The sequence below is a fragment of the Alosa pseudoharengus genome, unplaced genomic scaffold (assembly GCF_046254945.1).
Source record: "Alosa pseudoharengus isolate Yale_2024_CS ecotype anadromous, Long Island Sound unplaced genomic scaffold, YU_APseudo_1.1 YU_APseudo_1.1_scf_4, whole genome shotgun sequence".
Taxonomy (NCBI): Eukaryota; Metazoa; Chordata; class Actinopteri; order Clupeiformes; family Clupeidae; genus Alosa; species Alosa pseudoharengus.
The window spans coordinates 12550000-12563084 of NW_027468774.1; the positions used below are offsets into that span (position 1 = coordinate 12550000).

Below are 13085 nucleotides of genomic sequence, written 5' to 3' on the forward strand. Positions count from 1 at the left end.
AAAGAAACTTTCTCCTCCAAAGTTGACGCCAACGCCGATTCAAACAACCGCTCTTCGTTCGCCATAGCCACCTTCCTTGTTGTTCACCGTCGCAGGACTGTCGTCATCCTGTTAAGCCCGCCTTAAGACTCTCTAACAAAATAGAGCGCTGTGATTGGATGACGTCCACGGCGTCAGCCAATAGAAATCCCTATGGTTTGATACTAGACGTACAGGCTGAGCAAATTAATTTGCCGCCGCTAGGGTGCGTCTAGATTTCTAGGCTATTTTTCCCCATCAAGAATCAAACATTCTTTAGAACACAGCTGATCACTTTTGAATGAAGTGCTAATGCAAGAAGTGACTGGACTAATTGCGGAGTGATATGAAAGACGTGAATTAGAAGCACAAAACTAGAAGAATTAGAAGCACATTTTCCTTGACAGCGGTCTGTTATACTTAGCAACGGTCTGTTATCGAGAAATATCAGACCACCAAACATTGGAAAGGCCCGTTCAAGTGAATGGAGCATTCTGCAGCATTATGAAGAACCATGTAATAAATTAGTTTAATGACCATGGAGCACAATGAAGAGAGCAGCACATTGTAGAATTGTATTACAATCTGACTGCTATAGAGATGTCACCGCACTGGACCGGCATATTATGCACTCCTGACTGGCCTGAAATGAAGTACTTTTATTATTATTTAACAGGGTTATAAATGTCAAGCATATTTTGTGGATTACATTCTGCTAAAACTCCTTGAATTACACATAGCCTATAGCTTCGTATTTAAAACAACACTGGCAAACAGGACCCACATTGTCCAAAATAAAAAATAAAAAAAGAGCTTGCAGCAATGGAGAATTGTTCACCCTGCAAGTAATACCTAATTTGTGATTTATCTACTTGCATTATCGCAAGACCTTGGAACAAACATTGATGAAAAGTCTAGACCTAAAACCTCCTACAAAGCCAACTGATGCAATACAATGTAGCCAATATGACACCATGCTGACTAGTTGAACAGACTGAGAGACTAAATGGAGACTGTAGGATTGGTATAACAGGCAGACAAAATTATCTGTAAATACTTTAAAACCAGTAGATGCATATGTGTTTTGTGCTTGTGCCATGTCTGCCTTCTTCAGGGCACATTAACAAAAATACTCGGGGTGAAGGCTGCTCAGGTTAAAAAGGCTAGGGTGCAGGTGCCTGTAATTAGTCCTAACAGAGCTATAGTTGTCTCTATTGAAGGACTCTTCTAATTTGAAATCAGTATAACGTTTGAAATAACCTAAATTATGGTGCACTTGTGCTCTGTGAATATTCACAATTTTTTAGTGTCATGTGGTTCTTTCATTATGTACTGAAGATGAATTAATATAGTATGTGGGGACTGCATTTCGGGGGTGTCTGGTGGACCTTAAGCAGCAGAAAATTGCTTGCTGATGGTTGTACTTTGTGGATGTGCACAATTGGTTCAGAAACTGTTTGAAGTGGTACTCTCAACATTTAATCTAGGTCAATTGTATGATATTGTATATTGGGGCCGCATTTGAGGGGTGTCTGGCAGGCCCTTTGTAGCAAGTAATTTGTCTGGCATGGTGATTTCTGGGTTCAGTGGGATGTGCTTTTTCATTTCAAGGTTGTTTCATGTGGTACCTCCTTCGTTTAAGCTAGGCCACATCTGAGGGGCCCTTTTTTGGTGTCGGCCGGGCCCTTCGCAGCAGATAATTTGTCTGGCAGGGGCCATTCATTGCTCTGTGAGACCTGCCTGTTCATATCAGATTGGTTTGAGATGGTACTTTTGAATGTTTGCCAGATACCGTATAACACCGGCACATCCAGACTGTTTCATACTTTGACAGGTGCCGCTTTGGCACCCTGGAGTATTTCTCAAAAGTGACATCATTCAAGAGCCTTTTTTACCACATAAAATCTACAGAACTGAGCCAAATTAAACTTTCACATAATGAGTTCAAATGTAATGTAATATTATATATTTATGTAATAAACACTTTGTAAGAGTTGACACAATATTTTATTGATTTTTCAATTTATGTAGCCCTGTGGGTGAAGTACACAGTGAGAAAAGAAAGTGTGGGTAGATCTGATACAAACTATAGGACTCCAAAAAGTGTTAAAATTGTAAAAATCTGTGTATGTACAATGTACAGGTGAATGCTGCTCAGTGACTGAATGAATATTCTGTGTTTCCCCAAAATAGTTTAATGCAATACCATCCAACACCAAAAATATTGTTAAGAACTAAAGAAAAGGATTTTCAAATAAATATATAGACAGTATATGTGCATCCTTGGGTTGAGATATTGAGATACCACATACTTCTCATTGTCCACTCAACCCTACAAATAATTATTGGTGTTTAGAAATTCAGGGTTTTGTGACATGATAATGCAGTCTACTCCATGATGGCTCAAAAAATGACAGGCTCAATGTAGTCTTCTCTATAGCGTGAATTGATGACTCGCTGTCTCTTGGAATCCTGGTTGACCTCCTTCTCCACAAAAACACCTTTGAAGCGCATGTCTGAAGCAACGGACTGCAAAAAAAATCAAGGAATAACAGTCAGTGAGTGAAACAATGTTGAATGTTCATCTATTAAATAAAAAAATTAAGGCACATCTATGATTTGATGGTAACACTTTATTTTAATGTGTTGCTGTTACAGTGTACCTACCCAATTAGGTACAGTGGTACAACCTGTGTAACAACATGTACTATCAGGTACTATCATTGTACTTGCATTATGTATTTGTGGGTACCTACATATAGTTGTTACATTGTAATACTGAGTGCTTTTACAAAACTTTGCCAATTTGCCTACATTTTCATCAGAGGCAAAGAGCTGACCTGAGACCTGCTGGATGGGGTAAATCTGGTCATGATAGATTTGATATACAAACCATTCTTAGCTCCAGTCAAGGCCTCATTGTCTTCAGTGTACATGTAACAGTTGTGCTGCTACAACCTTGTTACTCTTTGATACAGTGGAATAAACCTATTAAGTGTACCAGTTAATTACTTACATGTACATATGACATGTATGTTGTGTCTTCGATGTCTTGGAACAACCCATTTCACTTCAGATCTACCATGCAACCACCAACATTGTTTTAGGCCACATGTTCTCAAACTGTTCTATGCCTCCCCCAACCATTCTACAGTGCCATATCTAGATAGATAGATATGTGGCCTAATAGAGTCTGGGTCTGAGTACTAGGTCTGGCCTACTACCACTATTATTACAGGGATTGGTGATGCACTGACTCCTCAGTTTCCCCACAATTCTCCAATCTCATTTACACATAAAACAATGTTAAATATTTAAAGCTGTAAAATTCTCGCTCAGTTTTGTACACACACACAACCTCAGGTTGTCCTCATCCTGCTTTGAACACGGTTGTGTTGCATTTTGAGCACCATCAGCGTGTAAAGTTGATGGCCTATAGCGTCCTACATACTCGCCGTTCCCGACCGGTAGCGCGACAATGTGACGTCACTAAAGCACCGTAACCATTTATACTCGCGCGTAGTGGTCGCGACACTAGTTGCAATATTCTCCCGTACAGAGGTGTCGCTGTTGTGAAAAGGCTAACGCTAACTACATTATACAGTAGAAGAAGCTGTCAGAAGCATTGGCAGTAAGAAACACTAGCTAGCCTCTGTGATGGAACTTCAGACTTTGGTTGCTGCTATTCACAACTACCATCATCATTATCATCTAGATAGATAGATGGATATATAGATAGATACTTTAGTCATCCCGAGGGAAATTTTTATAATTTAAACATTTTATTTAGCTGGCTAGCTAGCAGCTGGCTGAGTTTGTGTAATTTCCTAAAGTGGAAAGAGATTTTGTTCAGGTCTTAGTAGATATCCTTTGGTTGAAAATAAATCGTTTCTATTCTTTCCTCTTAATTCCATGTGTTGCAACAATGTTGCTGGTAACTTTGTTAACTTATCCAGCAAACTATTAAAAATTCACGACTGTAACAAAACGGTCCTCCGAACTGCAACTCTAGCTTGCCCTCAAACTAGTCCATCTTCCGGTTTCCGGTTTGTCGCGCTCAGCTGAAAAAAATAGAGTGGTGCGCTACTCGGCCAAAATCCTGGCGCACCAGAGAGATCTAGGTCATTTTTAAGTCACATTGTCGCGCTACCAGTCGGGAACAGCGAGTATGTAGTACCCTTAAGTGTGCAAAAGTTCATGGTAGCAGCTGTCTGTCCACTACTTCAAATCTAGGCCTACAATGCATGTTTGGCATACAGAATGAAGTGCAGAAATGCTGTGTGCGTAATGAAGTAGCATATATAGCCCATACAGTGGATGTTTCATAGATCAGAGAGTTCAAGTCTGTGTGGCAGGATAGGAGGCAGGAATTGTGAACACGCCCAGGTTGGTTGGTATTCACTGTTTAAAGAAGGGGCTCTTGATCCATAGGTCACCATGGGGTGATTTGTTTTGGCTGGCTCTGTGTTCAGCACTTCAAACCATGCATAATTAGGATAATCACTGTGATCTTATAAAAGGCATGATTGCTGTTTGTATTGTTCTTTGCTAGAAATGCTCCAGCATCCAGCAGCCTGGATTGTGTGATCGCAACTCCTCACTCTCTGCAGCTCCTCCCCAAAGCCCTAGTAATAACGTGGTAACAACTGTGACAAGTTATAAGATGCTTATGGGTGGGACAGACTAGATTCAGGTAGTGAGGCTTCTCCATTTCTGTTGCTTGCCACAGGCTTGTGTAACGGTTTGAATGCCTTGCCACTGCCAAGTGCATCTTTGGCTGTAGATTTGCAGTGTATAGCCTCACTTTGTCACAAGAGAGTGGCCCTGTTTGGCCATCATCACAGAGTCCGTTCGTTCCTTTCGTGGTTTCAGCCATTCCCAGCAGTTGGAACACGCAGGTGACCCTCCCAGTTCAGAGGAAGAAGAATGGCCACGTTTCCAAATTCCACTACCAAGGACAGGCAGAGAAAGAGGTCGAGGAGGACGGGCTGTGAGGCCTAGAGTTGGCCCTCAGCGATGTGCTGTGGTCCAGGGTATGAAAGGCTACAACACACCTGACACACCAAACCTGTTGCCAGTATTCAACCCTAGAAGACCACCAGGTTTACATTTGGACTTCCCTCTGTTTAGAGGTGCTATGAGCAATGCCCTTGATTTTTTCCAGCTCTTTTTTACAGTTGTGCTGATGCAACAGATCTCTGGATACACCAATGCCTATGCATGAAGTGCAGTACCCAACAAGGCAACATATGGCAACAAGCACGGGGCATGGACAGAGACAACACATGAGGAGCTGCATAAGTTGATTGCTCTCATTCTTTACTGCGACCTGGTCAACGTCTCCTCATTCCACCGGTACTAGAGCACAAAAACGCTGTACCATGGTTTGTGGGTTCGCACCATCACGTTACGTGACCGTTTCAAAGAGCTCATGGGAATGCTCCATGTTGTTGACCCTGATGCTGAAGAGGAGAATGAAAAGCTGCCATAAATAAATAACTCCCTTGCCCACTTCAGAGACTGATACATGTCTCTCTATCAGCCATTTCAGCAGGTTGCTGTTGATGAGAGAATGGTTAAGTCCAAACATAGATCTGGCATCAAGCAGTACATAAGTAAATAAGCCTTTGTGATTTCAATGTGTACATAGGGAAAAAGGCTGGACAACAACCCACAGCAAATGGTTTAGCCTATGACACAGTTATGCAACTAGTAACACCATTGCTTAATCAAGGCTACCACTTGTACTTCGACAATTTCTACATCTTGGTCAAGTTGGTGAAAGATTTATTCCATTTTGGAACACCGTCTACTGGAACAGCATCATGAACCAGAAAAGGCTTCCCAGAGTACATGAAAAAAGGGAAGGTGTGGGCAAGACATCAGCAACGTGGGACAGTGTTTGTCTTGCACAACAATGTAAAAACAATAGAGTGGTAACTGTGCTGTCATCTATTGATAATGCCAATGATTTTGTTATAGCGGAGAGGAGAGGAAAAGTGGTTGATCGGTGGCACACGGTTCAGGCGCTCTGACCAATTGATGACGAGCAATAATGTTCTGAGGAAATGTATGAGGTGGTGGAAGACTTTGTTCTTTCGTATGGTGACATAGCTGTTGTTAACAGCTACATTTTGTTCCAGTTGCACCGGGCAGAACATCAGGAGAAGCCTTTGCTCAAGAGGCCTCAGAAATATTACATTGCTGAGTTTAGGGAAGAGTTGGTGTGACAGTTAGTGGGAATGGGCAAGTATGGTGATCCACCTGTTTTCAGACCTCTAAAGAGGAAGGCTGATAGCTATAACTCTGTCCATCTACCTAAGTTCAGTCAGACAAAGAGGAATTGCAAGGTGTGCTATGCTACTACAAAAAAAGAACTAAAAGTTCTTTCTTTCTGCAATGCACCACAAGGCCAAGTTTATCTGCACTGCACCGCAGATAAAAACTGCTTTGCGATATGGCATAGCAAATAATATCAAAACGAAATGTAATGTACTGTTGAATTGTCTTTTGACAAACATATATGGCAATCAGAGGAGGCTCCTTCATTGAGGAAAGGGAGGAACACCCTCCCTAAAATTTCAGAGAAAAATAAAAAATATATAAAGTGAATTACTAATCTGATAAATTACTGTTAATATTACTATTTTTAACACTTTGAATGAACAAAATCGTTCCCCTAGGTCAAAATGGCAACAGCACCCCCTATCGCAATTGAAAATTACTGTATGGAAGAGCTTCCTCCTCAAGCCCCTCATTGAAGTCCATTATAAACGGCTCTGACCCCAGCGGCTCGTGAATCACGTCGTTTTCAATGGCCAAGGGAGGAAGCTCCTCCGTACAGTAATTTTCAATTGCGATAGGGGGTGCTGTTTTTAGCGGCAACGGTGCAAGAACGTTATCTGCAGTCATACAGCTAAGAATCTTGTGTTGAACGGAAAGCTTGTTTTTTGCTCGTGAAATAAACAGTACAATGGAATCAGAGGACAATATCCATCTTTTATACATTCAAATACAGTGCGAAGGTTAGGATCAAAGCAGGAAGACCAGTTCCAAAAATTCCTATTCCAAAAAAAGATGGTAAGGCTAGTGTAGGCTGCTGAATGCTACATAGTATGACAAATGGCTAACTGGTTACGTTAGCACAGAAAACAATCAGCTATAGCCTACAGCTGCTGGCCTGTCACAAACGTGGACAGTTCCTTTGGTGATAGGCTAAAACATTTTAGGATAGTTATGCGTTGCTATAATCATCCAAGTTATGCCTTAACTAAACAATTGTTAAATAATGTTCTTGTTGTTAATATGTTATTGTTACTAATAAGGGTGTCACGATTTCGATTTTATTTCGAAATCGATCGAAATTACATCTCAATCTCGAACTTCGAACTTAAAAGTAGAATCGATGATGCAGCCACACCCCCAATGTCACGTCCAGCATGGATGCCCAGACGCACAAACACACATGCACGTGCTGAACTGCAGTGTCAACACTCCTCTAATTTTAGGCTGCAGCCAGTTAAAAAATATAGGCCTACACATCAACCTACCGAAATCAAAGCCCCTCTTGCTACTTTGAAATCACTGGTGTGGAAGTATTCGTTAATTCACGTCAATTAAAACTAACTTAGCCTACTCAACTTAGCAAGTGAAAAGATGGTCTAATTACAGTCCAAAGTTACTTTAAGGCTTAAAATGCACATTTACATATTCCATGAACACTAACCTTGGGTCGTGACTTTAAAATCGAAAATTACATCGAATCGAGGATTTGGAGAATCGTGACACCCCTAGTTACTAACTGTATCTTTGGATGGTAACATTGTTAATGAATGTTTCAGACCATGATGCATTCCTGTAATGACGTCTTCAGTAACATTTGCCTTTTGAGTATAAATTCTCACTTATAGTGGGGTACGAATTGTCATGAAATTTTTTTTTTTTTGTTTTATCTGCTTTATTTGGGGTCCTACTGTTGAAAAATGATGGGGTGCAAATTTTCTGACCCCGTTTTGCCCCTCCTCTGGGGGGAGCTTTCTCACCTTGGCCAGGATAATGACTGCACACATATATCTACTAATAATGATCACATTTTCACAATCTTGGTGTCAATTTAGGGGTTATTGAGGATGCCATTTATGCAGAATATCATCCTTCGCATTTTCTGGCACAAGAACTGACGAAACTAGACTAGAGTCCATTTATAACAGTTTCATTGTGATCAGAAGTTGTTATGTCTCATTTTTTGGTAGTGGTCTAGGCTTTTCTAGGGTATTTTATCATATTTTTTGGTCAAATTGATTATATACACTCTAAGTTATGTGCACTCAAGAAGTTAATACACAGTATAAACGTGAAGAGTAATTTAGATAATAATAATAATAATAATAATAATAATAATAATAATAATAATAGTAATAATAATAATAGTAATAATAACTTTGTTAGATATAGCGCCTTTAGAAAGAGTTAGAGTCTAAAGGCCTCAGTGAGCAGATATGTGTTTAGATACTTTTTTTTTGTTTTTTGTTTTTTTGTGTTTTTTAACAATCTGGTGAACAATCTGATATTTTCCTTTACAATAGCTAATAAAGCAATCAATCATTTAACATCTTTGAAATAAAACTGTAATGTACAAAATGTACTGTAGTTCTACTGCAATGGCAGTGTACATTAACTAAGTACTGAACTAATTGATGAACTAATTGATAAATGAACTAATTATTAATGTAAAGTTGCATAAACATGAACAGGAAATAAAACACTTTAGAAATACACTTCTACATAAATCGATCATTCATCAGCATCATCCTCATTTGTAGTATGCTTGGTCGCATTTTCAGAGTCACCAGCAAAGCATTTGCAAAGAGTACAGGGAATTCCATGTCTGTGACAAGTTCCACTATTATCAATGGCTCCACCAGAGACGAGAGTTGTATGCACATTTGAAAAAAATTAGACCAGTTTTCTAAAATTATTTTTACGTTCTGATCTTCTTGGTGGAGATACCTATCTATATATTGATATTATTTTTGGGCTGCTTACCAGTCGTGTCTTCACACGCTTTGGTAGATCTTCATTCAGGCTATAGACATCATCTCTCTTCACACTGAGTTGTGAGCCATCTTCAAAGTCCACCTGGCAAACATTACAAAGTTAGAGGAACAAAATTAATAGCACACTACACTTATCACAGATGTCCTCATGACATAATTTGAAATAAGGACACATACTATGCAACATGTAAGCATGTTAAGTGTTTCAGCATCATTTTCATACATTTTTGGTTACAAAAGAAACCTACAATTTCAGTCAAATTGTCTCCAGGTGAATAAAATGTGTAGGACTCCTCTCACCATATACATTGGAATCACATGTTCTGCTACAAATTTGGCTCCATATACCAGTCCGTCTGTCCACCGCACCTGAACCACAGTGCCCTCTGGTGGTGGGCCGAGCTCTACACAATCCCTGTTCTAAAAAATCCATAAATAAAAGCATGCACTTCAATTTAAAAAAGAGTTCACATTACATTAAAGAAATACCAGTGCTTACAATGTCGCAAAAGTTAAGCTTTATATGAAAAGATCAATAGCTTGAAAACATGAACTTAAAGGGGCATTTTGCAATGATATAGACTACATGTCACAATGACCCTTGGAAGTTTTTCAGCTGCCTGACAGGCCAACAGATAATTTACATGCAAACAGAATGTGATTTATCTACAAATCTCATAAACCCATATTTAGCTGCAAAAATATCAAATGTTGAACATGACAAATTTAATTTAATGGAAAATATGTTTATTTTAAATTTGATGCCAGCAACATGTTTCAAAAAAAGTTGGGACAGGGGCATGTTTACCATTGTGCTGCTTCACCTCTTCATTTAACAACATTCTGTAAATGTTTAGGAACTGAAGAGACCAGTTGCTAGAGTTTTGAGAATGAAATGTTGTCCCATTCCTGCCCAATACAGAATTTCAGCTCAACATTCTGGGGTCATCTTTTTTTTTTTCATTGACAATTTGACAGGTCTGAATTCCATTTTATGGAGAAATACTGTTTAAATATGTGCAGAATGAATGGCATTTGTTTTCCTGAAATATTCAAAGTCTTTCCTGAAAAATACATTGTCTGGATGCCAGTGTTTGTTGCTCAAAACCTCTGTCAACCTCTAACCAATAATTTAGAATTGATTGTGCCTTACCAGATGTGCAAGATGCCCATGCCGTAGGTACTTATGCACAATAACCTGGCCCTGAACGTCAGGAAGACTAAGGAAATGGTGGTGGACTTCAGGAAGGTGTCCAGCAACAAATACAACCTAGTTAGCATCAGTGGGGAGCCTGTGGAGAGGGTTCCTAGTTTTAAGTACCTGGGGGTACATCTTACTGAGGACCTCTCCTGGTCACTGCACACCCAACACCTGACAGGGAAGTCCAGGCAGCGGTTGTACTTTCTCCGCCGACTGAGGAAGTTCAAGGTCTCTCCCTCCATCTTGAAGACCTTCTACTCCTCAGCGGTGGAGAGCATTCTCACAGGCTGCATCACTGCCTGGTACGGTAACTGCACAGCACAAGACGGGGAGGTCCTGCAGAAAGTGGTGCGCTCTGCGGAGCGGACCATAAAAGCCCCCCTCACAAGCCTGAGAGACATACATACCATGAGGGTGGGGGCAAGGGCGAAGAAGATCATGCAAGACTCCTCTCACCCCAACTCCAGTCTCTTTTCCCTGCTTAGGGACCGTTTGTTATTTATAAACGGGGTCACCGGAGGAAAATAGGGGAGGGTCATGTCTTTTTATTCTTTGTTGAGGGGAGGGTCACCTAACTTTTTTTTGTCTAGAAGGGAGGGTCACCCATCTTTTGTATTAATGAAAACAGCAAAAAATCAAAGTGGCTTGTTTGATTGTTGATTTCTGTCGCCATATAACGTTCTCTTTCGTTTCATAGCTCTGTCAACATTGAACAATGAAAATAAGGGAGATTTCCCGGGTTTCTCACGCAAAATACGGAAAATGTCAACATTCGTCCCCATTAATGTTGAAAGGGTTGGAGCAACAAAGCCTACTTTATTCACGCCTAACAGCCTATATCCATTTGGTCAACTTTATCCAGCCCTAAAAAAGCTAAATTTAACTTTGGTTTACTTGTAGTTTACCGTGTAGCCTAACTTTAAACAGTCTGCATGCTTAACATAGCCTAAAGCATACTTGTGCTTCATTCGTCCACACATCCAGCTCCTAACGTTTTGACAAGCATTTCTACCAATTGACCTTGTTCCTGCCCATCTCTAGCTTTGCTGTCTCCATCCTTTCTGTTTTTGTTGTTTGCAAAAAAATATATAGTATTTATTGGTAACCAGCAACAAGTGCAATTTGTTATTCGCTGTCATTCTCTCTCCTGCCAACAAAAACGTTCCAAGTAGCAGTGCGTAATTCTGCTTCATAAAGTTGAACAAATACATTTGGTCATATAAATAGCCAGTTTATGGTCTACAGTGTAGTTGTTAAGTTATGGTAGGCCAACTTGGAGTGAATATACAGGGGAATTCTTTGTCTAGCTGAGTAGCCTGGCAGGGGCGCACGTAGCCTACGGCCGAACAGTGCAAGTGCTAATAATTCGTGCTCTCACGACAACCACGTCGTTAACTTAAATAGGCCTAGGTTAACATCACTCTGAGTTCGCATTCAAGCAAGCAAAACGATGATTTGAATACATCTGTTTCTCTGGAAGGGCAAGGGGTAACAACAGGACAACACAGAGACAGGCCAGAATGCCGGACTAATGTTATGAGAGTATTACACTAATATGGGATATTCTACGGAAAAATATATTAAAACGGCAAGACAGCGGGGAAACGTTAAAATGATAAACCCGGAAAAAGTTGGCATGTTAGGTATTTTTCGGTCCCTGTGATTATTTGTGAAATTGTGCAAACGGCTTTTCAAGTCATTTGAGAAAGAAGAAGTGTAGCAAGCTCCCAAATTGACGCTCGTCTGAGAAATTGAGTTTTGGATAATGTTCAGCTTCGGCTTTACAATGACTGAGGAAGTCTAGAGACGAGTCCATAGCAACAAGTTCATGTGTTGAATTTGTTATTACCCAGTGTGCTTTGTTGAATGGTCTCAATGCTTTATTGTTTTATTTCATGTGAATAATTACTAGAGGAGTAACTTTTCAAGTAGGCTAATGCAGTTGCAGGAAGTGTGCATTTAGTTTCCATTGTGTTTCCACAACAATGTTAGTGAGTAAATACTGAAATGGCCACCATCTTGGTGAAGTGTGATGTGTAAGATCAGAAAGCAGAGGTTGAATTTAGGGCGGTAGCATATGTTGATGTGTTTTCATAGCGCGGAAGACATCGACAATTGGCCAGGGAGGGTCATGTCATTTTTGAAAATGCTGCTGGAGGGTCGTTGAAAATTATATAGCAGGCAGGGGAGGGTCATGCAACTTTTGATCGAAGCACTTAAAATCCCTCCGGTGACCCCGTTTATAAATAACGGTCCCTTAAATCGGGCAGGCGGCTGCGTTGTCTCAACACTAGGACTGAGAGACTGAGACTGAGTTTTTATCCACAGGCAGTGAGACTACTCAACTCAGCACATTTTAAATAAGTTTTTCTTCTCCCAAAGACGATATGTTTTTAACTTGCAGTTATTTATTTATCTATATATTGCTTTTATTTACTGTGTATATATTTTTGCGTTATGTTCTTTTATTCAAATGCAGAGCAAAGGACCCTTTTACATTTCACTACATGTAAAATGTATGTGACAAATAAAAGCACTTGACTTGACTTGACTTGACCTCCACACTGTCATAGATGCTGGGTTTTGAACTGAGCATTATAACAAGTTGGATAAGTTGGATAGTCTCTCTCATTTTTAACCCAGACGGCTCCATAATGTCAAAACAGAATTGCACATTTTGATTGGTCTAACCACAGGACCTTTTTACCTCACTCACACTTTACCTCAGTCCAATTTCAATGACCTCAGGCAAGGTGGCATTTCTGTATCATGTAAATACAATTTCTTCTTTTGCAAGGTAAAGTGTACAC

The 13085-nt window shown here is 40.1% G+C and overlaps 1 protein-coding gene across 1 annotated transcript in view; it reads right to left on the reverse strand.

Moving 5' to 3' along the window:
* Positions 1 to 2002: 2002 nt before the first annotated feature.
* kdm4ab (lysine (K)-specific demethylase 4A, genome duplicate b) overlaps positions 2003 to 13085 on the reverse strand; it is a 90500-nt gene continuing 79417 nt past the window's right edge. The window contains exons 20-22 of the mRNA XM_076264872.1: positions 9375 to 9494; positions 9064 to 9156; positions 2003 to 2547 (exon numbers count right to left, since the gene is read on the reverse strand). Of these exons, the coding sequence (XP_076120987.1) occupies positions 2422 to 2547; positions 9064 to 9156; positions 9375 to 9494 (339 nt within the window). The 3' untranslated portion in view covers positions 2003 to 2421. The remainder of the gene's footprint in view (positions 2548 to 9063; positions 9157 to 9374; positions 9495 to 13085) is intronic.